The sequence below is a fragment of the Balaenoptera acutorostrata genome, chromosome 21 (genome assembly GCF_949987535.1).
Source record: "Balaenoptera acutorostrata chromosome 21, mBalAcu1.1, whole genome shotgun sequence".
In the NCBI taxonomy this organism is placed as follows: domain Eukaryota; kingdom Metazoa; phylum Chordata; class Mammalia; order Artiodactyla; family Balaenopteridae; genus Balaenoptera; species Balaenoptera acutorostrata.
In genome coordinates, this window is record NC_080084.1 from 6,313,392 (window position 1) to 6,336,752 (window position 23,361).

Sequence of the window (23,361 nt, forward strand, 5' to 3'; positions counted from 1 at the left end):
ACTGAGGAGGAGGTGACCCCCAGGAATGAGGAGGTGACCCCCAGGACTGAGGAGGAGGTGACCCCCAGGAATGAGGAGGTGGCCCCCCAGGACTGAGGAGGAGGTGACCCCCAGGACTGAGGAGGAGGTGACCCCCAGGACTGAGGCGGTGGCCCCCCAGGAATGAGGCGGTGGCCCAGGTCCAGCTGCTTGTGTCCTTTAGTGACTTCGGCTCAAGCCTGGCTCTGAAATGGGGTCAAGCAGATTTCCTGTGTAACAGAAGTGGATACGGATCCCCACGTGGTGCTGCCTGCAGCCACAGGCACGGCCAGTGGGACGTCCCCTGAGTGAAGGCTGTCCCCTGTCCTTCTCCCCGCAGAGTGGCCTGACGCCCCTGCACGTCGCCGTGCACCACAACCACCTGGACGTCGTCAAGCTGCTGCTGCCCCGGGGCGGCTCCCCGCGCAGCCTGGCCTGGGTAAGCCTCCTGGTCCCCCCCCACCCTCACCCTGTCCCCACCCCGGGACAGCAGGCGCCGCCACCCCTCAGGGAGGGCCGTGCAGAAGCAGCCTGATTACCTGCAGTGCCACGGCTGCTGACTGGGGACCGGAGCGGGCCGGGAAGTGGGGAGCACTTCTCAGCCACAGGTCACCTCGCAGACGTGGAGCTCGTTTCACACAACTAATGTGTACGCCAAACTGGCGTCAGAGGTCAGCATGTACAGCGTGTTCGTGGATTCCGGGACCAGGGCCACACTTGGAGAATATTCAGGGCTGGGGGTGAACTCACCAGAACCTTGGAGCGAGGAACCTGTCTTGAATGCGAATAGTCTCCCCCAAATCTGTTTCTCTCTGGAGTTCCGGCTCTGAGATGGTGCCGTTTCTGTACATACGTTACGCGTTGAGGTGTGGCCGGCGTGCACCCTCACACCAGCCGCTGAGATGCTCAGAGCCATGGGTGCATCGCCCCGAGGGACCCTGAGTGTAGGGGGCGGATGGGGCTTATGTAGGAGTGGACTGAGGGGGTGCTGTACAAGGTACAGGGATAAAGGTGGACGCGAGGATCATTTTGGGGGGACAGGCCGTCCCCTGTGGGATGAGAAGGTGTGCAGGGTCTGTGAGGGGAGGGGGGCCGAGGGGGCTGGTGGCCCCGCAGATGAGGGGCGAGGAGAGGGGGCAGGGCTCGGGTGCAAAGGACAGTCGCGGTCCCTGAGCTCACTACAGTGCTCAGCCCTGCGGCAGGAGGGAGCCATGGGTGGGTCAGAGTGTGATTCCAGCCGACACCTGCTGACTTCCGTGGGGACGCAGGGAAAGTCAGGGCCGGGCTTCAGCTTGCCTTCCCCTCTCAGAATGGATGCTCATCTGAATTTTACAGCCTCACTTTCCTGCAGACACAGCATCTCCCAGACACCCCGTCTCCCTGGGCTCTGGTCCCGCGCTGTTGTAGCAGAGCCCACATCACTGTGTAGACAGCGCGCAGCCCTGCTGGGACGTGACTTACTCCTGCTTCTAAAAATAAAACGCTGGACTCCCCTCCTCCTCGCACCGCTCCTTATATAAAAGAAATCAGAGCCAGGCTCATGGTATTTAAAGGGAGCTTTATCCAAGCACAAACCCTGCACAGATGGGTTTTGTTTCCATGGCAAAAAATAGTTTCCAAAGCAGTCTGGCAATTTTGTAGAATTTCGCATGCAAGTCTCTCTGCACCCAAACCAAACCCACCCCTTTCTAATTTTGATGCTAATGTTGTTTTAATGTTTAGGCAGATCTCTCTCTAGGGTGCGCATTCCTTTGGACGAGCTCATTTCCTTGGGAAAGAGGAGCCTTTTACTGGCTCACACCGTTCCTGAATCTTTCCCCCGACTCTCCTGCCTCCCTGCCCCTCGTCCCTGTCACCTACAGAAGGTCATTCGTTCCCTGTAGTCCCAACTTGGAGAAAGCTCACAGGGGTTGGTCCCTGATCTGAGACTGACGGTTGTTCTTGTATCTTGGTTTTAACTGGGGGTCACCTGGCAGCCTGATCTGGACGGGATGCCGTTCTTCCAGTGCAGACATCCTCCATTGCCCAAGTGGCCTGGACTCCTGATTATACGAACGTGAATAAGTACTCAAGTTCCTGTCCTTTGTTCAGTAAAAGAGGTCCTAATAATCCTCGCTTCCATGCGGGGAATGGAAGGCAAGCTGCAGTCGGGCACCGTAGGTGAGCAGCGACCTCACCCCATTTCATCCTGACTTGGGAGCTCGTTACAAATGCAGAATCTGGGGCCCCCCAGTCAGAATCTGCACTTTACCAAGATCCCAAGTGATTTCATACACATTCAAGTTGGAGAAGCACGGCTCCAGCTAAAAGACCTGGGCTCTGGAGTCGGAAGATTCTCTGATACTCAGAGAGAAGGATCTCCATTTGGGGATGACTCCAAATGTCAGGTCTGATCCACCTCTTTTCTTTGCTCCCTTTTGATACAGTGCAAACCTCGTTTTGTTTAATGAATTTTATTACAGTCAAAATGCCAATCTTGTCAGGGGAACACAACCTACAGAGAATTGAATGTTTTCTCATAACATAATCAAATTTAAAAGGAGGAACAGTAGGATGAATCATCTTACATAATTACTCAGAGAGAAGGATTTTTATTATTCAATTTAATTCTTTGGGTAAATGACAACTTTCCTTTCCCCAAAATCTACTTTGCAGACAGGCGGATCTCACCCTGTCCCCCAGTGCTTTAAACTGGGATTTTACTGTATTGGTCAGCCCCTTTTTTTCTGTTTCTTTTCCCTGATCAGTGGATCCTGGCAGAATCAGAAATGTTGGTTTCCACAATAAGGCAGTGGCTGGCAAAGGAGGTTCAGTTCTGTGGGATGGCCAGAAGGATGCTGGCCGCGGCAGGAGACCATATGCCTTATGCCATCTGCTCTGGGACTGGGTGGGCATATGCTTAGAAAGTCCTGGGTCCTGCTCGGAGGTCCTCAGGCCTGGCATCCCCCTTAGCCCTGAATGCTTTGTGGCCAGCAACATCAGCCTTACCCAGACACTTGTTGGAAATGCAGAGTCCAGGGCCTCCCTATACCATCTGAGTCAGAATCTGCATTTTACGGAGATTCCAAGTGGAATCTTGGCTCCAGTTGAAAGAACCTGGAATCTGGAGTCACAAGACCAGACTTGGGTTCTCTGTTGTTTCACTTACTATGTGACAATAGAAAAGGCATTTAGCCTCTCTGAGAACTGGCTTCTTTATCCACAAAGCAGGGTAGTAATAAAAATGCCTGTCTTACTTGCTGTACGTGGGTTGCAGTGAAGCTCGAAAAGGATAATGTAGGTGGAAGTGGTTTCCAACAGTGATGATCAAAGTAGGCTGCCTGCAGTGGGGTATGGAGTTTGCTCCCATGCACTGCTTCCTTCATTGAGAAAGTCTTCCTCCCAAGACAAAGGGGAAAGGAAAGCCAGCTGAATAGAGAGTGCACAGTGATGTAGCTGATTTACTGTGGGACCAATCTCCTCATCTCATAACGGACTTAACAGATTTGTGAACCAGGGCACTGCAAAACCATACAAAGGTTTATTAATTTTCTATCTCAATTTTGGAAAGCACCTTCACATATATTATCATATTTGATCCATTCAACAACTTTAAGAACAAGGTAGATGTTACTATCCACTTTCAATGGCTTAAAAAATACAAAAGGAAGTCTAGTTCACGATCTTGCCCCTAGTCACATGGCCGGTTAAAGTGTACCAAGGACTGACTCCACACCCCCAGGTCCCTTGCTGGGGACATGTACTCTTAACGTCACCTGCCTGAAGCCACCAGGCCCAGGGGGAGCTCTTGGCCCAACGTCACGAGGAGAGAAGGGCTCTGTTCCTTTTCCTCTATGAACTGTCTTTGGGGGGCATGTTTCTTACTGCAGGAGAGAAGGCATGGAAGCCTTTCATTTACTTGCGTGCCTAGCTTGCTGGGTGTTCTGTAGGCCTGCCGCCTGGTTGAATCCTAGCATCTGTTGGGGACAGAGCACCTTGTGCACAGAAGATAGATGGAGAGAACGGGTAGGGCATTTGCTGGCTCTGGGAGCCTCTCCAAACCAAATGGACTCGGTTGGTTGGTTTGTTTACTGAAGTGGCCCTCCCGGGTGACACCAGCCCTGAACCAGGCCTCCTGACCCCTCCTCAGAGGATCTAAAACGTAAGGCATGTGCTAAGCTTGTCAACTCAGCACTCCTGTAACCAGGCTCCGGCGGCCCCTTCTATTTCAGAACGGCTACACCCCTCTGCACATCGCTGCCAAGCAGAACCAGATGGAGGTGGCCCGCAGCCTGCTGCAGTACGGGGGCTCGGCGAACGCAGAGTCTGTGCAAGGCGTGACCCCCCTCCACCTGGCGGCCCAGGAGGGTCACGCGGACATGGTGGCTCTCCTGCTCTCCAAACAGGCCAACGGCAACCTGGGCAACAAGGTAAACACGCGTCTGCAGATATCCCTATAGACTCAACCACATTAGGGGGTCAGCTGACGGCACACTGCATCTCAGGATCGAGCACCTGCTGTGTGCCCGGGTTCTGAATCAGGTGATGCGCACGCACACCTGCGCGTGCGTGTGTGTGTGTGTGTGTGTGTGTGTGTTCTTCGTTGCAGTGTGTGGGCTTCTCTCTAGTTGTGGCGCATGGGCTCAGTAGTTGCGGCTCACGGGCTTTAGTTGCCCCGTGGCATGTGGGATCTTAGTTCCCTGGCCGGGGATCAAACCTGCGTCCCCTGCACTGGAAGGCGGATTCCTAACCACTGGACCACCAGGGAAGTCCCCCTGTGTAGGTTTTATCTCAGTTTTGTAAATGAATAAACAGGTTCGGAAAGGTTGCTTATTTCAAGATTGCAGGACCCCAAGCCGACCTGATGCCAAAGCCTTGGCTGGTCCTTTCTAAAGAGGTTGACTCAAGAATCTACAAAAAGATCACTATTGAAATCCATTGCGTGCTTTCCCAAATATAGGCCAGCGTCTACATTCAGGAATGTACTAAGTAAGCTGGGACTAAATATTCTTTTTCTGTGAGGAAGATATTGTGTTTTCAGTGCCAACCTGTTCCTTAAATGGGGTCTCAGTCCAGGGGCTGTTGATGTGTGAGCAGGAAACCCTCTCTATGGTGTACCTGGCACGTGGGAGGATGGGCATGGGAGCTGTTCCCCGGTGACATCCTCATGGTTTTCATCAGCTTCTCAAAAGAACGCATGACCCAAGAAAGACTAAGAGTCACTTCTTTTGTTAAACAACAATTTCACTGAAATATAATTCACGTACCATAAAATTGGCTCTTTTGAACTGTACTATTCGGTGGTTTTTTGGGTATATTTGCAGAATTGGACGAACACCACCACTGTCTAACTGTAGAACCTTTCCATCACCCCCAAAGGAAGCCTCAGACCCATTAGCAGCCGCATCCCGTTTCCCTCAAACCCCCATCCCCTGGCACCTCATCTACTCTCTGTCACTATGAATTTGCCTGTTCTGGACATTTCGTACAAATGGAATCATACGCTATGAAGAGTCACTTCTTTAGACGATAAATGAACATAATACAGTTTCAGAAAGGCAAGCATTTTGAGGGTAACTTGAGATTTCTTCAAAGCGTGTGGATCCATTGGCTCTATCTGGACAGCTTTGGACAGGTGACCCCCAGGAGGGAACTGTTAGGGCAGGACCATTATGTTGGACAGGACTCTTGGTTTCTTGCTGGTGCCGTTTAAGTGAGCCAGTAGGAGGACGGTGATGCCCTGCCCTGAGACATCCCCACTCGTCCACATCCACACTCACCAGTCAGGTTACTGTGTTATCCCAAGGTGATGCCCTGCCCTGAGACATCCCCACTCGTCCACATCCACACTCACCAGTCAGGTTACTGTGTTATCCCAAGGATCAGGCAAGGTACCCGGACGCTTGTGACCGACCCAGGACATGTTCTTCCGTGGGCAGCCCTGCCTGCCTGCGCAGGCTTCAGCTGGGGAGGAGCACCGCTGGGCCGCCCATCAGCCTGGGGGAAAGTGCAGATGGCAGGGGAGGGCGAGTGGAGTCTCTGGAGAGGGGACAGGCCCTGCCCACTGGCTCCGATGACAGAGGAGCTGCAGCCCTGTTTGCCCCACGGTTAGTAAGGCGTATTGAGCGGCTCCGGGGGAGGGAAGCCTTTCCTGGCTTTTTTGCGTGAATGCGCACATGTCAGTCAAGATCGCTGGGGCATCACCATCCTCATGAGAAAGCTGTGATGAAAACTCCAAGAATCTGGGGTTTTCGGTCCCAGCAGGATCCTCCACCCTGTTTACTGGCTGGGATGTGCTGATCACAGGCTGCATTTAAATGTCACGTCGTGGTTTACAACGCATTTTCGTCTGTTTTCTCAAGTGAGCCTTCCTTTGCCCTTGAGATTCGTCAGTTATAATCCCGATTTTCTCGATAAGCAAACCAAGGCTTCGAAGCTCATCTCGAGTCATGGAAATAGGAAATGTTACCACTGGAAAGGATCATAAAGTTCATCTAGTTCAGAAATCAGCAAACTACGGCCTGGGGTCCAAATCCGGCCCACCACTTGTTTGTACAAATAAAGTTTTATTGGAACCCAGCCATGCCCATTCAGTTACGTGTTGGCATAGCTGCTTTCTCACTATAACTGGCGGAGCTGGGTAGTTGCAAGAGAGACACAAGCCTAAAATACTGACCATCTGGCCCTTAACAGAAACTGTTGCTGACTTCTGATTCAGTCTAACCACCTCATATTTTAGATAAGGATGGGGGGGGGGGTGCCTAGAAGAGCTTGCCTAAGGTCAAACAACTGGTTGGAGCGTGCAAAGTCAAGTTCGACTCCCAAACCTCAGTGCTCTTTCAGTGTGGCCTGGAATTCTTTCCTGGCTCCAAGCTGATGAACTGCTTTTCCTTTCCAGAGTGGACTCACTCCCCTTCATCTGGTCGCACAAGAAGGTCACGTTCCAGTGGCAGCCGTGCTGATCAAACATGGTGTCATGGTGGACGCCACCACCCGGGTAAGGCCAGCAGCCGGCGCTCTGTCCACGGGGACTCCCCTCTTCCCCCTGCACCCACAGGCCTACCCACTCTGGCCTCCCTCACTGGTCCATCTGAGGAGCTTTGATACCCCGAGGACCCAGTGGCCCATTCCTGTCTGCCACTTCCTAGGGGCGGCAGTGGAGTTTGAGGACCCCAGGCCAATGGGCTCACTTTCCAGTGGGGAGTCTAAAAAGTTGGCTAGACCTTTGATCCTCTGTAGTGAAAGGAACGTTTAATCATGATTCCAAGCCCTGTCTTACGTGAGCAAGGTGTCAAAATGTCAGGCTTCCCAGGATGCACTGGAAAATTCCGCCCCTTCTACTCCGGCATTTGGCTAAAAGCAGGTCAGCATTCTTTGAGCCTCTGTGTGTGCAGGGAGCTCTGGTGGGGTGGGGGGGGGGGGTGGAGGATGACCCAGTGCCCAGCACACAATGCAATCTGCCTCAAGGCATCTGCAGATGACATAAGAGGCAGGAAGGGACAGCCGGTGTGATATGCGGTGCAAGGGGGGTTCTCGTGAACCACACGGAGCACAGAGGGAGGAGAGGGTGTTTCCATTTGGTGGAAGGAAGAGGCTTCCTGGAAGAAGTGGCATTTTGTTCCTTTTCACCGAAAGGCAACGGTATTAAAAGGAAGGGACAAAGTGACACCCCTGTAGCTCCAGCCCCCTCCAGCGTTCCTCAGGCACATCGGTCAGCAGTGTGACATTGAAGCCGCCCTGAGAAAAATCCAGAGACATATTTTATCCCCAACTGCCTATAGCTTCAAAAGGAACCTGCTTTAAACCCAAGAATGTTCTGGATCTTTGAGGCTTCTTTTGTGGGCCTGGTTTAGTCTTTTGGGGTCCTGCCCTGAGAGATCCTATGTTGTGGGTTAGAACTTGGGGGTCCCAAAGCCACCCCATCACTCCAGGTCCAGCCTGCAGGGTCTGGGTCCGCGTCATCTCTGGGACCGGGCTCCCCAGGGACACTTAGGAGCCCAGAGAGCCTTGGCTTGTTGGCGTTTGGAGGGAGCATTAAAATATTCAGCAGAACGGCTTTCTTGACAATTACCTCCTTTGCAGACAAAACTCAAATGAATAAATGCCCAAAGCCACTGATTTCAAGCCATGGCCAGTTCCTATAAATTCCATTATGGTACAACTCTGTAACCTAGACAGCCTTTTGGGGAGTTTTTCAGCGGGATTTCACCTTTCTAGTGGAAATAAGTGTGCAAGGCAGGTCTTGTCTGGGTTGGCAGTGATCTCTGTGCTGCTGCTGGCATCTGAGTCTGCTGCCCTCCCAGGGTCTGCTGGCGGTTCCCTCCTTCTGGGGATGACCCCTTTTGGCTTCTGCAACACGGGTCTCTCCTGGCTTTCCTCCCTCCTCTTTGCTGCTCCCTCCCCGTCCTCTTTTCTGAGCTCCCTGTAAGTACTGCCTCAGTCCGTGGGCCCCACTTTTTCTCTCCACACTTATCCTGGGGGACCTCTCTCACCTCCAAGACTTTCAACTCCCCTCAGGTGCCTCCTTGCCTTGCCCTCTTCCCCGGGGCTCAGTGTCGGGTTTCCAATCACCTACTTAACCTCTCCACTTGGGTCTCTCCTAGTCATCTCACACTGCACTTGACTGACACCCAGCCCTGTCCCTCCCAGGCCCGTGGTATCCCACTGCCGACCTTGCAAAGGGCCTCCTCGTCCATCCTCTCTTTCAGTCACCGTTGTCGTGAGACTTGCATTCCCGTCCAGCTCAGAACGGCTCGTGGTGTCCCCCAAAGCCTTGCTGGTCACCCTCTCTCCTCTCTTGCTTTCCAGATGGGTTACACTCCCCTCCACGTGGCCAGCCATTATGGGAATATCAAGCTGGTGAAGTTCCTGCTACAGCACCAGGCAGACGTCAATGCCAAGACTAAGGTACTGGGATGCCTGAGAGCAGTGCCAAATTCAGATGCAGCCAGGGTCACTCCGGGCACACTTGGGGCTCCACCACAACTTTCAGCTTTGATGCTGGAGGAGGAAATGGGGGAAATGCCTTTCTGTGTTGCACACAGAAGACGCACATGCTCTGTGGCAGGTGGGCAGTGCTTTCTCTCGTAGCTAGCTCATCCTGCCAAACGTCTGCCTGCTTTACAGCTCGGATACAGTCCCCTGCACCAGGCAGCTCAACAAGGCCATACAGACATCGTGACACTGCTTCTCAAAAATGGTGCTTCCCCAAACGAGGTCAGCTCGGTAAGTACCCACCCGGTTCCTGATTTCAGAGACCTGCTCTCACGGGCGGCCCCATGCGATATCCCTTCACCAGGGAAGCTCGGGTCATCCTCCTGCGTGTCTGGGGCCTGGACGGGCTCCCCAGGGCGTGGGCTGTTGGGATTAGTGCCTCCTTCTGGAAGACAGAAGGTTATCCTGGTAGCACTGTTTCCCCTCCCCCCTTTTTATTTATTTTTAATATTGTCAAAACCCTTTCTGAAATCTGTGGGAGTGAACAAAGCCAAATGTCTTGAGTGGTTTGTGATGTTTGGGGGCCTCGGGGTCTTCAGCCATGTCCGTGGCCACCGTTCAGGGTGAACTTCCTCCCCTAGATGACGCGATTGTCAGCTTCACTAGGTTATATCCGCGGCCGCTTCCAGCTCAGCAAGCGTGCAGGCCTTTGATTGTAGGCGGGGTTGCTGAAACCGTAGCTGTGGATGGGGCTGAATCGGAGCGGGGCACACCCTGGGACCAGAGAATTTAGAAGAAAAGAAAGCCTCAATATCCGTTTAGTGTCACTTAGCTCTGCTTTTTAAAATCAGAGTAGAAATAGACCCCTCCCCTGTTTCTGGTGACTTGTGATTTCTGATTGAGAAATCAGAAAGATTTCATTTGAAGTATGTGGATTACTTTAACTATTTGAATGCTCAGTAACTGACACCCAAAGAACCGGCCTTGGGAGCCGTGGGCAGTACTGCCCTGTGCCCTCCTATTCCTACAACTGCATCTGGAGCCCCCCTGACCCTGACCTTCCCGCTGGCTCTCCTCTTGGCCACCCTTGACTTTGGTGGTAAGATCTCCCCTGCTCCCGTTCAAGGCTCGCGCACCCAGGGCTGCAGATGCAAATACCGTGGCCTCCTCTCGCCCTGCAGCGTCGCTGCGGGCGTCGGCGACACACATCTGGGCCCACGCGTGTGCAGGGGTCTTGCTCTGGGTATGAACGATTGGGGCGTGAGCTCGGTCTGATCTCGCCCTCCCTCTGCTGGTCTCCCCAGAATGGGACCACACCTCTGGCCATAGCCAAGCGCCTGGGCTACATTTCTGTAACAGACGTGCTCAAGGTTGTCACCGATGAAACCAGTGTCGCGGTACGTCTGCTCCTCCCCTGCACCCCTACCCTGGACACACACAGCCTGGCCGCAGGGCGCCCCTTGGGGTACCCCGGGAAAGGGAGCCTAGGGGTCCTAGGATTCCCGCGGGAAGCTCAGAGCCAAAAGAATTGGGGGCGGGGCTCCTCCTTCATCAGGCGGGTCCTTACTGCCACCTAGCGGCCGGAGGAGTAGGTGCCGCCACCGGACCGGAGCGGGCAGCCCTGGATGGGACTGGGGGCAGGGACCAGGCGCCGGGAAGCTGGGGTTCCGTTCATCCCTCTGCGGTTCCTGCCAGACCCCAGAGACCCTCTTAGCTGTCATTTTCTTCATTTGGGACAAACCTCCTTTGCCATCTCCTTCCTGTCTCCACACTCACAACCAGGTAACTGCTGAATGGGTGAAAGGGCTCGCTGCTGTGTTTGGGTTGAAGTCTTTGCTTTTTCTCGTTTTTTAGTTGGTCAGCGACAAGCACCGGATGAGCTTCCCCGAGACGGTGGATGAGATCCTGGACGTCTCTGAAGATGAAGGTACAGGCTGGGATCAACACCGCGTCCGGGTCAAGTCAGGCTGAAAGGGGTGCTCGGGGCTCTGAACACTCTGGGGGGGCCCCCTGCTGCCGCCCCGGGGCACCTCACAGCATGCCCGCCTCTGCCGTCCGAGTCGGAGCTGGACAGAACCAAGCTCGAAAGATGCTGTCCGTTATCCAAAAGACTCCTTTAATGTGATTTTAGGAGAAGGAAATCTACATCGCAGGGATTAAAATATAAAATCCCACAAAGTTTCACAAATACATGTGTGTCTGCCTATATCATACAAGGACTTTGATTCAACTCAGTCAACTCTCAGAGCTGTAAGGAACTGTCATAAAATCCCACTTGGTGCGTTCCTTGTGCTTTGAACAGAGCTGTTGCATTTAAAATCTGGAAGAATTGCTTTTCATAAGCTGCTCTTCTGACCACGCACTGGGTCGACAGTCAGTCATTATGAAATGACTATAGTTTCAACTTCTGTGGCCATGGGTACTTGTGGCATTTTTCCTGCCCCAGGCAAGCCTGTCTTCCCACTTAACTTGGAAGAGAAAGATCGTGATAAAAAAAGGGTGGGGCTGGATCAGATTGCTCTCTGGCCCCTTGCATATCGGTAACCCAGGGGTCATGTAGTTTTGTCAACTAGGTGATGAGAGCTCTCCTGTATCCCCTTTGATGATTTGCCTCTTAATTTAACTGACTTCAATCCTATCCGTCCTTAAACTTGGCTCTTCTTTGCTTTCCAGGAACTGCTCATATAACTATAATGGGTATGAAACACTTTCTGTTCCCTGTGGTCCTTTCTCACAAGCGCATTTCACTCTAAGCAATCCAAGATCTCATTAATCCATCCCTGGTTTTCATAACAATCAGAGCTTGACTAAAACAGGAAATTTCCACCTGTAAGATCCGTGCCCTGGCGGGCGGCTCTGGCCTGTCCATGTCTGTGTCTGTGCCCATGCCACTGTGTCTGTGATCATAACTGCATGAGCTGCTGTGATTCCATTCTGTCGGCTCCAGATCACAACGCCAGGACACACACTGCTGAGGGGCAGTAAAGGACCCTGCAAGGTCCAGGGCTCCAACTCCAGTGCAAGGAGGCGAGAGAAACAAAGAGGCAGAGTCTGGTTTGCAGGCAGACTTTGAACCTCCTGGTGATGCACTTAGGAAATAATGAGGGTTCAGCCGCCATGGTTATTAAAGTTCCTAGAGCCTCTCAAAATGGATGGGTTTGGTTCCACGGTCGTTTATTCTTCTGTCGCATGTGGTGTGGAAAAGAACAGAAGCACCTCTTTCTTTGGTGTCACTGCACACGCCACAAGGGCTGTTTTGAAGTGGAACTTGTCAGGCCAAAAAAGTTCTTTCTGATGGAACTGTTTTCTTCAACAAAGCCTGGTGCAGACTAAGATATTAGGGGCTGGCTGCCCGGCTCCAGGTACCAGGGCTGGAGGAACAGGGTCAGGGCTGGTCGAAGACATAGCTATGGTCCCCTTGGAGCACCTGAGACCTTCCCCCACTCCTCGGGGGCGAGCGTTGAGAGGAGGAGCAGCAGATTCCCTCTTTTCTTTTGAAAAAGAAAGAGGGAATCTCCGTCCTGTCACTCACTTAAACTTGTGTGGTTTCAGGGGAAGAACTTGTTGGCTTCAAGGCTGAGAAGCAGGATTCCAGGGATATAGATGAAGAGAAAGAGCTGCTGGATTTTGTGCCGAAGCTGGACCAAGTGTAAGAAATGCTCGTGCCGGGGCAGGTCCAGGTCCACCCCGGGGACGCAGAGTAGGAGGATTCCAGAGCAGGAAGGTTCCAGGAAGGCCGGGCCTGGACAGAGCGCTGGTCCAGCACCTTAGGATAAGCTAGCCCTGCACCAGGGGTGCCAGGCGGGGGCAGAGGTCTCTCCTACTGCGAGCCACCCTCTCCGGGGTCCCTGCCCCCCCCCACTGTTCTTCCTCTCCTCGCTCAGTCTCCTATCCATACCCCTCCCCTTCTCACACACTCAGCTTCTCACCAGAAAAAATCCACTAAGGGAGATTGCCATTAGAAACCATTGCCAAAAAGGGGGTGGGGGGGATTATTATGGGATTATATGAAATCATGTGTGTGAAACTTTTGAAAATTGCAAAGCACTACAGAATTTTTTAAATCTTTCATTCAATTAAAAGAATTTAAATAATAAAAAAATAGAAAGGAACTTTTGCCAAGCTGGCCTCAGAGGCCGGCCACGTCCCTCCGTCAGCCTGTCCATTAGGGAGGACCCACGGAGGGTTTGTGTCTGCCTGTGTTTCTCATTCCTCCCTGAGATGCTGTGCTACTGCGATGTGGGTGCGTCGCCACACCCGGGGACTTTGTGAAGGAATCTAAAAGTGACAGCTTTCTAGAAGCACCGAGCCCTCGGTATTTTCTGAAAAGACAGACGTGTGCCAGCTTGGTCCCAGGGCTTATACAAAATAGGGCAATGGACCCAGGAGAAGGAAAACTATGATTAGTATTTACTGAACTTCGTTTAGAAAGAAACATGAGACTCGGACCCTGACCATGGAGAACCTACAGATGTATTTGGTAGAATCAAAACACACACCCAGTGGACAGATCGTGATGCAGAATAAGACGTAATGGCCAGAGCGAGGGTTCCCTCACCAAGGGGTCGAAGGCTGCAGAACGGGGGCGGTGCATGCAGGAAGACTTCCTGGAGGATGCAGGTCCTTCGCTCAGCCAGGACAGTCGGGCTCTGGGGACAGGCATGGAGGCAGAGGGAGGAGGCTGGTCAGTGTGTGAAGGCCAGGATGTACCACATGTGCCAGTGGGGTTCAGGTCGTGGCGAGCGGTCGGATCGGATAGGTGATCCTGGGGGTACAGAAGTGTTTCACTAAGGCCTTCCGTGGAAGATGGGGGCAACTCATAAGGATCATCCCTTGATGTCCCAATGTTCTCGGCACACAGGGTGGAATCCCCAGCCATCCCTCGGATTCCTTGCGTCACACCTGAGACGGTGGTGATCAGATCTGAAGAGGCAGAACAGGTAAGAAGCATCCTTTCTCTTACTTCCCCTTGGCAGTGAGCAGGTCCCCTGGACGGTGACTGTTTTGAGATGACCTGCAGGACGATAGGAACTCATAGCTGAAAGCTGGCAGCATTTACCAAGCCCTGCAGATCCCAGACTTCACGTGTTCTTGGTAGCACTTGTGCTGTCAGTGCTCTTGTCCTAGCTATTGATGATCTGGGTCTCCGAGAGCCCAAGGGCGTGTGGGACACCCTCACGCTGGTCTCAGTGGGGCTGAGAACTGACTCCAGAGGTTTTGGCTTCAAAGCCCATGTTCTCGGGGCCACAGCCCCTGAGCACACGCCTTATGCACCTGTTGGGGCCAAGGGTCCCGGCGCCAGACAGGGAGCCTGAGGCCGCATCTGCACTTCTATGAAGCTGCGGGCGACTCTGGAGCTCTGAACTTTTTTTCTTTCACATCCGTAAAAAAAGGGGACAGTTTCTGCCTCACCTTCCTCAAGGGATTACTGGGAGCTTAAAATACCAATACAGATGGAAAGAGGATATCAAGGAGAGCTGTTCCCAGCGTGGGCTGTTACTCATTACAATACCCTATTTTGTGGCTTCCCTGGATGCCACCTGAATTTGTCTCCAAGATCGGTGGGATGGTTTAAAACAATGTAATTCCTCTTGGTTTAATTTTAGGCCATTTGGCACTTTTTCACCTGGGCAAAGGGGTTTTCTAGGATAAAAAGGAAGCAGTGTGGTATTTGAAGGTTGGGACTGGCCACCCTGAGGCCCGATCACCGAGCTGGGCTTGTCCGTTTTCCAGCTGAGGCTGGGCTCTTCCCCTGCCACTGAAGGCATGCGTGTCCCCTCGACCCGAAAGTGGCGCCAGGAGGAGGCGGCTGTGACGCCGTCCAATCCGCCGTTCCACCCTCGGGCACATCACAGTGGTGTGACCTTGGTGTCACGCCCCGGGTGGCATTTGGGAGATCCGGTCAAACATGGCCCTGGGGCTGCTGTGGCACGTTCCCCGGGGGCCGCCGAAGACGACAATGAGAAGGATTCGAGCGGACCCGGGTCTTGCTGTTCCCTGGCCAACCGTGCCCTCTGAGTCCTTGCCTAAGTCATGAACCCGAGGCGGCAGGTGTCTCCTGGCGTCCCGCTGTGCCCCGTGTGCGGTGGGAGGATGTGGGAGGAGATGGTCCAGCTGGGGAGGGGCTCAGAACGCAGGGAGGGTGACTACCGCAGGGCCCAGCTGTGTGGCGGGAGCCCTTCCAGATCGGAGTCAAGGGGAAGGCTTCACACAGGAGGCGAGAGGCGAAAAATGAACGGGCGTCCAGCGAAGGAGAGGGACGTGGGTGTCTGGACCGACGGGGAAGCGAGAGCGAGGGCAGAGTTGAGAAGAAACCTGGAGGGGACCTGCTGGCTTCGTGAGTCCTCGCCACGTACGAGGCCTGGGGCGAGGCAGCCCTGTGGTCCCCAAGTCACAACAGCACTGCAAGGAAGGGGCTGTCCCATCTGCAGATGAGGAAGAGGGAAGCCCCCGGGATGAGGGTCTGTTTCTCTCGTGCCTCTCGATGCCCCAGGACACGTGGCTTGCCCAGAGCCAAACAGCTCATAGGCGACGGTGTGGGGAAGCAACGCCAGCTCTAGTGTGAAACCGAGCTGTGTAGAGCGGAGGGTTCACGTCAGGGGCGGAGCGGTGGGGAGGAGCTGGAGGACGCGGGCAGGTCAGGAGCGCACGTGGTGCAGGAGCTGAGACCGAGGCCAGACGGGAGGGAGGACTCGCTCCATTGTCCGAAGCTCTGGCCCAGGGTCCTGAGCCAAGGAGAGGCCATCCGTGTCGGTACGAGGAAGCCCGTGCTTCCTTTTAGACTCCGGGTGAGCTCTGTCCCAACGGGTCGGTGGGGAGTGGGGAGCGCCTCCTACGCTGGGCCCCTTGGTTCATGGCTGAGCCTCCCCGACCTTGGCCGAGACCATCAGCCGTGGCCCAGGGGTGATAGGACAGCTGGCCTTTCTCCCCTCTGCAGGCATCTAAGGAGTATGATGAAGACTCACTGATCCCCAGCAGCCCGGCCACAGAGACCTCAGACAACATCAGCCCGGTGGCCAGCCCTGTGCACACAGGGTGAGTGGCCGGGGAGGGGCTGGCAGCTCTGGCCCTGCTCGCCCAGCCAGGAGAAGCCAACACAGACCCGCTGTGCCCTAGGTTCCTGGTGAGCTTCATGGTGGACGCCCGCGGGGGCTCCGTGCGGGGCAGCAGGCACAACGGCCTGAGGGTGGTGGTCCCGCCCCGGACGTGCGCAGCACCCACTCGCATCACCTGCCGCCTGGTGAAGCCCCACAAGCTGCCCACGCCGCCCCCACTGGCCGAGGAGGAGGGCCTGGCCAGCAGGGTCATCGCCCTGGGCCCCACGGGAGTCCAGTTCCTGAGGTGAGAGGTCACTCCCATGCCCCCGACCTGTCCCTGCCGCGCTGCGGCCACCCAGCCCCAGCCCAGCCTGGGCAGCGGGGAGGCGAGCCTGGAGCCCGCACCCGTGCTCTCTGTGTCCTGACCGGTCAGAACCAGGACCCCCTGTGTTCCTTCCACGGCCTGTCCTAGGTACACGTAGGAGTCCGTTCTCCAGGGGGAGCTTAACGCCCTCAGCTCCTGTGTGACGCTACAGGGGGGATGAAGATGGCCACTTTCGGGGCCCCCAGGGTTTGATTATTTAAGTTCTGAAACGGTCTTCCTAGAAGGCGGCCCTGCAGCATGGCCCCCAAGGACAAGACTGATGGTTTCAGAGGCTCGGTCCTCACCTTTCCCTCAGCAAAAGGGCTTCTCCTTGGAGCTCTGCGTCCCTCAGGCGCCGCGGGCTCTATGTTGGAACAGGTCTTGCCCAGGAGGCCCCGTCCTCCCGTCTCCATCCACGGCCTGTCCCCGCTTCCAAGCTTTCATCCACCGATTGTAAAACAGCTGTAAAACGCTTTCACGGTGACTTCCCCTTTACATGCAGTCCTCAAAGCCGTCCTCCCAAGGAAATGTCCTTTCACACAGTGACAGGAGAAAGCTGAGGCTCAGAGGGGGTGGGTCTAGGACGTCAGGCAGGCTCTCGGGGTCAGGTCCAAGGGCAGCTTTATTCTGCTGAGCCTCGGCCGTGTGGCCATGGCAGGAGAGCCCCCTGTGAACTGAGGTTGGGGCCTGGTGGGGAGCGAGAGGGTCCTGGGGGTGTCTCGGGAACCTGAGGCAGGTCTGTCCGTCTGAGGACCAGCCTGCAGACGGGACGGACACTTTCCAGGCAGGACCCAGCTGCTCTTCCCTACTGAGCCCGTGGCTGCTGCCCACACGGCACGCACACCTGCGTCCAGGCCCCTCCCCCACTGTCTCCTGTCCCCCCAGCCCTGTCATCGTGGAGGTCCCCCACTTCGCCTCCCAAGGCCGTGGGGACCGCGAGCTCGTGGTGCTGCGGAGTGAAAACGGCTCCGTGTGGAAGGAACACAAGAACCGCTACGGAGAAAGCTACCTGGATCAGATCCTCAACGGGATGGACGAAGGTGCGTGAGCCCCAGGGATCCGGAGCGCAGCCCTCCTCCTGGAGGATGGGCCTTGGGGTTGCACTTTGGGGTGGGCTGTCGGGGCCTCCCAGAGTGTGGGACCCCCTGAGAGGCCAGAGACGGCCCAGCTCCGGCGCCCAGGCCCCTGCAGCCTGGTCTCCTGTGCAGGACCCCCTGGGCCAGGACTTTTCTCCTTCCAGCCTGCTGCCCCTGCCGGGGCCTGGGGAGGGGGCGCCAGAGTGGGGATCAGGGGCCCTGGGAAGCCACCGTGGTGACGGGCGGGCACGGGCCTGTGGTTGCAGAGCTGGGGAGCCTGGAGGAGCTGGAGAAGAAGAGGGTCTGCCGCATTGTTACCACCGACTTCCCCTTGTACTTCGTGATCATGTCAAGGCTCTACCAGGACTATGACACCATCGGCCCCGAGGGGGGCTCCCTGAAAAGCAAGCTCGTCCCCCTGGTGCAGGCCACCTTCCCAGAAAATGCTGTCACCAAGAAAGTGAAGCTGGCCCTGCAGGTGACACAGCCCCTCCTTACCTGCTGGGGCCCCATCACCTGGACCGGGTTCAGGGATGGAAGGTGTCAAGGTGCTCAGAGATGACCCTCCTCCCCAGGACATCTCCACCCGTTGGTCCAGGGCCTGAAAAGTCCCATTTGAGCCCTGACCTTAAAGCTCAGAAGAAAGTTGGGTGGGTGGGATAGGGCAGACGCTCCAGTAAGTTGCAGAAAACCCTAGATAACGTGTTAAATCACAGGCTTAGCGTGAGGGGAAGCCACTTGGCTTCCTGGAGAGGTGCCTGATGCTGAGCAAGGACCCCGGGAGTGGGGAGCAGCAAGGAAATGGGGACGGGGGCTCAGAGAGGAGAGCCAGGCTGGCCGTCAGCAGGAGCGGGACCCCACCCCCGGGAGCCTTCGCACCTGCCCGGACAGCCGCTCTCTTCCTCCGTCCATGAGCCCCTCTGCTGCTCCGGGGCTGAGTGTACCCCCTGGGCACTTCGCAGGCCCAGCCTGTACCCGATGAGCTGGTCACCAAACTCCTGGGCAACCAGGCCACGTTCAGCCCCATTGTCACCGTGGAGCCGAGGCGCCGCAAGTTCCACCGCCCCATTGGGCTTCGGATCCCACTCCCTCCCTCCTGGACGGATAACCCGCGGGACAGCGGGGAGGGAGACACCACCAGCCTGCGGCTGCTCTGCAGCGTCATTGGTGAGCGGTGCCCCCGCCCTGCCCTGCCTTCTGGGCGGCAGCTCCTTCCACGCACACCTGGGGAGACGGGAGGACACAGAGCTAGGGAGTGATGGGCTCCGCGCAGGGATGAGGAGCTGCGTCTGAGTAGAGCTGCCTCGTCCCCGAAGAGCCCTCTGACCCCAGAGGAGGGCTGCTCCGAGGGGAGGGGCGGAGGGGCTGGTGTGCTCTCGGGGCCACAGCCAGCTGTGCACGTCCCGCGTTGGCCTCTGGAGACGGTCCCCCAAGCCCTTTCTACTGCTGTCACAGGAGGGACAGACCAGGCCCAGTGGGAAGACATCACGGGGACCACCAAGCTCATGTACGCCAACGAGTGCGCCACCTTCACCACCAACGTCTCTGCCAGGTGACACCCCGCCTGCCCGGCCCCACGGGTCCCCGGGCCCCACACGAGGGGGCAGCGCTGTCCCCATGGGTGGCCATGCTTAGGCCGTCACCTGCCCACCCCACCACCGGGGCTGCCAGAGAGGCCACCGCTTGGCTTACAGGCCCCTGGGTGGCGGAGACGCTCCCCCTCAGGCATTTAGGGACAGGCTCACGGCTGCCCTCTTTTCAGGTTCTGGCTGTCGGACTGTCCTCGGACGGCTGAAGCTGTGAACTTCGCCACCCTGCTGTACAAGGAGCTCACCGTGGTGCCCTACATGGCCAAGTTCGTCATTTTCGCCAAGATGAACGATCCGCGAGAAGGGCGACTGCGCTGCTACTGCATGACGACGGACGACAAGGTGGACAAGACACTGGAGCAGCACGAGAACTTCGTGGAGGTGGCGCGGAGCCGGGACATAGAGGTAGGGCCTGGCCCCCCGGGCTCCCGCCTCGTGGCGTGGAGCAGGGACATAGAGGTAGGGACTGGCCCCCCTGGGCTCCCGCCTCGTGGTCCGGAGCGGGGACATAGAGGTAGGGCCTGGCCCCCCTGGGCTCCCGCCTCGTGGCCTGGTGCAGGGACATAGAGGTAGGGCCTGGCCCCCTGGGCTCCCGCCTCGTGGCCTGGAGCCAGGACATAGAGGTAGGGCATGGCCCCCTGGGCTCCCGCCTCGTGGCCTGGTGCAGGGACATAGAGGTAGGGCCTGGCCCCCTGGGCTCCCGCCTCGTGGCGCGGAGCAGGGACATAGAGGTAGGGGCCTGGCCCCCTGGGCTCCCACCTCGTGGTCCGGAGCGGGGACATAGAGGTAGGGCCTGGCCCCCTGGGCTCCCGCCTCGTGGCCTGGTGCAGGGACATAGAGGTAGGGCCTGGCCCCCTGGGCTCCCGCCTCGTGGCCCGGAGCGGGGACACAGAGTTAGGGGCCTGGCCCCCCTGGGCTCCCGCCTCGCGGGCAGCCGTTGCTTCTGGGACCCAGGGCTGTCAGGAGGGCGGCCTCTGCAGAGGGGCTCCTGGGCCGTGTCCCTTTAAGAAGCGTCAACGGGAAGCTTCCCCAGAGCCGAGGGACACCATGTAGGTCAAGGAGACAGCAGGCTGTAAGCCCAGTGATTTGTGGTGCTAGGAGCTGACATTTATTTAAGTTCTTACACCCCAGGTACTTTTAAAAGTGCTTGAGTGGGACTTCCCTGGCCGTCCCCTGGTTAAGACTCCATGCTTCCACTGCAGGGGCATGGGTTCAATCCCTGGTCGGGGAACTAAGATCCCGCGTGCCACACCGTGTGGCCCAAAAGCAAAAAGTGTTTGAGTGGCATCATCTCCCCATCTCCCCTGATTCTCATAACTGTGTGTCCTTTTGTTATCCCCCATTTACAGATGAGGAAAACGAGACTGAGGGAGGTTAAGCAACTTGCCCAAGGTCACACAGCTGAGTAAATGGCAGAGAAAGGATTTGTCCCAGGAGTCTGACCGCAGAGCCCACTTTCCCTGCCACGCCAGGGGTTTGGCAGCACCCAGATGAGGAAGCAGGGGAGAGGCTGGGCAGATGGGGGAGCAGTAAAGAACGGGGACTAGGTTTGAACCTGTTACCCATCCCAGGGTCCTCACTCAGGTTAAGATGTGTGACAAAGCAGGACCTTTCTGAAGATCTGGCCTCAGAGGCTGTGCTGAGCCTTCTGGGGGCTCTGAGGGCCCAGAAGAAGGAGCACAGGGCTGGGACCTGCCTCTAATGCTGTTTTGGGCACTAACCAGTCTCTTTGGGCCTCAGTTTCCTCAACTGTCAAATGGGTTCACGATAACTTCTCAGTTGAAAGCATTATATACACAGTAGGGATCATTATATTATGGGTGAGATTAAAACACAACATGGTCCTTCTGGCACTCATATAAAGTAAACATTGTTGGATGGTGTTAAAAGAGATAAATGTTTTCTGGAAGCTGTATTATGATTTCCTGGTGGAGTTCTAGAGTACTCTGATAGCAATGTTGATCAACCACGCAGGGATATACGAAGATTCCTGCTTATTGTAAAATCCTTTGAAGTAAGGAAGCATCCACTGTAACCTTTCCGAAACACTCAGTGGGGCTTCCCAGAGCACGGCTCCTGGGGGCTCGTGGGGAAGCAGAGACGGGAGCTGACAGGCGGGACCGGGCATCTGGGCATTGCTCCTGACCAGCTGCATTTGCTTTCCCTTTCCTGCAGGTTTTGGAAGGAATGCCCCTCTTCGCAGAGCTCTCCGGGAACCTGGTGCCCGTCAAGAAGGCCGCCCAGCAGCGGAGTTTCCTCTTCCAGTCTTTCCGGGAGAACCGGTTGGCCATTCCCGTCAAGGTGCGGCCTCCTCTCGCCCGGGTCTAGAAGTCCGGGAGGCGGAGAGCTCTGAGCCAGCTGGGCTGGTGGCCAGTGGGGCGGCCCCTGACTCTCCCTTTTGTGTGACTGAGTCTAGGTGAGGGACAGCAGTCGAGATCCAGCAGGGTCCTTGTCATTCCTGCGCAAGGCGATGAAGTACGAGGACACACAGCACATCCTCTGCCACCTAAACATCAGCATGCCACCCTGCACCAAGGTGCGTGCCCTGCCAGGACTCTCAGCCGAACAGGTAGAGAAAGGCCCTGGGCTCTCCCCCGACATGGGCTGTGGCCCAGCCCTTCCCGCAAAGCTCGGGAACAAATGTCAGGGTGTGAGGGCGACACGCGTATTCACACCGAGGCCCCGAGCTCCCCAGGACGCCCCTTCCAGGACGTTGGAAGGCGAGGCCTGACAACCGGGTGGCCGGTGGCTCAAGGTGTCCCAGCCACGTCAGGGCTTTTTCAGAGCCTCTTTTTCCTGTACTTGCTTGTCTTGCCCAGGCCCTCAGAGAAGGGAAGCCTGGTGTCTCAGCCCTGCGCTCGCCCAGGGCTCCGAGCCCAGCAGAGGCGTGAGCACCAAGCATCACTGGTGCCTGGGAGCAGCTGGGTCTCCGCTGCACTGGAGAGGGGGGGTCTCTTTGGTTGGTGTCGTCCTGTCATTTTTGTCATCAGCCTTTCATGCCAGACTAGACAAACAAGGTCACATCCAGACATCCGAGGCTCGTTTTCTCCTTTCTGTCTGAGGACTAGGGAGAACCGACTTCTCTTTCACAGGCGGGTTTCCCACAGCCTTGAACAAGCATCCCGGTGCTTTGCCACAGCATGCGAAGGCTTGGGCATCAAAAACGGGTCTTTTGAGCAAAAAGGAATCCAAAAGGAAAAACTTTTTTTAAAATTCAAACTCCAGCTCCACCCGCTTACTGGCTGAGTTACCTTGGGCGGGTTAGTCCGCCCTCTGGGTCTCAGTTTCCCCCTCCCCGGTGAGATGGGAGGAATGATGGTACCTACCTCATTGGGGGTTGTGTCCGTCAAGCAGGGCCTGGCACGTGATAAGGGCCGTGTGAGCTTATCCTTATTAATAATAAAGTACGTGAGACTCCCTCTCGCCCCCCCTCTGCCCACACTTCTACCCTGTGCGTCGAGGCTCCAGGAAGTGCAGCTGCCCATCGTCTGCCAGGCCGGGCGTCCTCCCCGCCTGCACCCACAGCGCCCTTTCCTGGTCTCTGTCCTGCAGGGCAGTGGAGCCGATGACCGGAGGAGGACCCCGACGCCGCTGGCCCTGAGATACAGCGTTCTCAGCGAGTCCGCATTGGGTACCAACCTCTCTGTGCTCACCCCCTTCCCGGGGGCGGTGAGGGGGGCGGCGTCCCCTCACCCCGACGGGAACTCCGAGCTGACACCACTGGCTCAGCCCTTGGCTGGGGTCACCACTGACCCTCTCAGGCTCAGCCACCAATCGGGTGGACACAGAGCATGCCCTGAGCACCCTCTGAGGTCCCTCGCCCACGCTTGTCAGTTCCGTGTCCCGCCAAGGCTACTAAATGGAATGCGATGCTTCCCCCAGGTTTCCTCAGCGGCGCAGACCGGGCGGACATGAAGATGGCTATTATATCAGAGCACCTGGGCCTCAGCTGGGCCGGTGAGTCGGGGAGTTGGGGCAGAAGAGCACTTTGCCTGTCTACACCTACCTCTACACCTCCTCTCCGCTGAAGGGCAGCTGATGAAGGCGTTTCTAAACCTCTTCCCACCACCGGTGCACACCTGACCTGGGATTGTCGCCATGGGTACCAATAGAGGGGGGGGCTCCTTCCCTCCCCCACTTCTCTCTGGTTTTCCTTTTTAGAAACTCAACTTTGGATGTTACAGGAGAGCTTAGAATGGATCCAGGCTGCCCATTTTACAGATGGGGAGGCTGAGATCTAGCTAATTGGGGTGACTTTAGTTGTGTAGTGAGTTAGTGACAGAGCCCTGAAAAGCCAGCAAACCAAGAACAAACACACAAGCGAACAAAAAATGTGCGTCCCGACTGCCTGCCCACCGCTCGCT

General features: G+C 56.3%; 1 protein-coding gene across 10 annotated transcripts in view; it reads left to right on the forward strand.

Moving 5' to 3' along the window:
- The window catches only part of ANK1 (ankyrin 1), a 209,891-nt gene that overhangs the window by 152,434 nt on the left and 34,096 nt on the right, over positions 1-23,361 (forward strand). For all 10 annotated transcript variants that reach the window (XR_009006492.1, XR_009006488.1, XR_009006489.1 and 7 more), the window contains exons 16-36: positions 359-457; positions 4,230-4,427; positions 6,896-6,994; positions 8,806-8,904; positions 9,124-9,222; positions 10,236-10,328; positions 10,786-10,858; positions 11,605-11,628; positions 12,484-12,580; positions 13,793-13,871; positions 15,869-15,966; positions 16,048-16,272; positions 17,218-17,372; positions 17,675-17,886; positions 18,371-18,575; positions 18,864-18,960; positions 19,171-19,402; positions 21,173-21,298; positions 21,414-21,533; positions 22,550-22,628; positions 22,880-22,954. Coding sequence is in view for 5 of the 10 variants with exons in the window: in XM_057537205.1 (XP_057393188.1) it covers positions 359-457; positions 4,230-4,427; positions 6,896-6,994; positions 8,806-8,904; positions 9,124-9,222; positions 10,236-10,328; positions 10,786-10,858; positions 11,605-11,628; positions 12,484-12,580; positions 13,793-13,871; positions 15,869-15,966; positions 16,048-16,272; positions 17,218-17,372; positions 17,675-17,886; positions 18,371-18,575; positions 18,864-18,960; positions 19,171-19,402; positions 21,173-21,298; positions 21,414-21,533; positions 22,550-22,628; positions 22,880-22,954 (2,584 nt within the window). In the remaining 5 variants the exon portion in view is untranslated. The remainder of the gene's footprint in view (positions 1-358; positions 458-4,229; positions 4,428-6,895; positions 6,995-8,805; positions 8,905-9,123; positions 9,223-10,235; positions 10,329-10,785; positions 10,859-11,604; positions 11,629-12,483; positions 12,581-13,792; positions 13,872-15,868; positions 15,967-16,047; positions 16,273-17,217; positions 17,373-17,674; positions 17,887-18,370; positions 18,576-18,863; positions 18,961-19,170; positions 19,403-21,172; positions 21,299-21,413; positions 21,534-22,549; positions 22,629-22,879; positions 22,955-23,361) is intronic.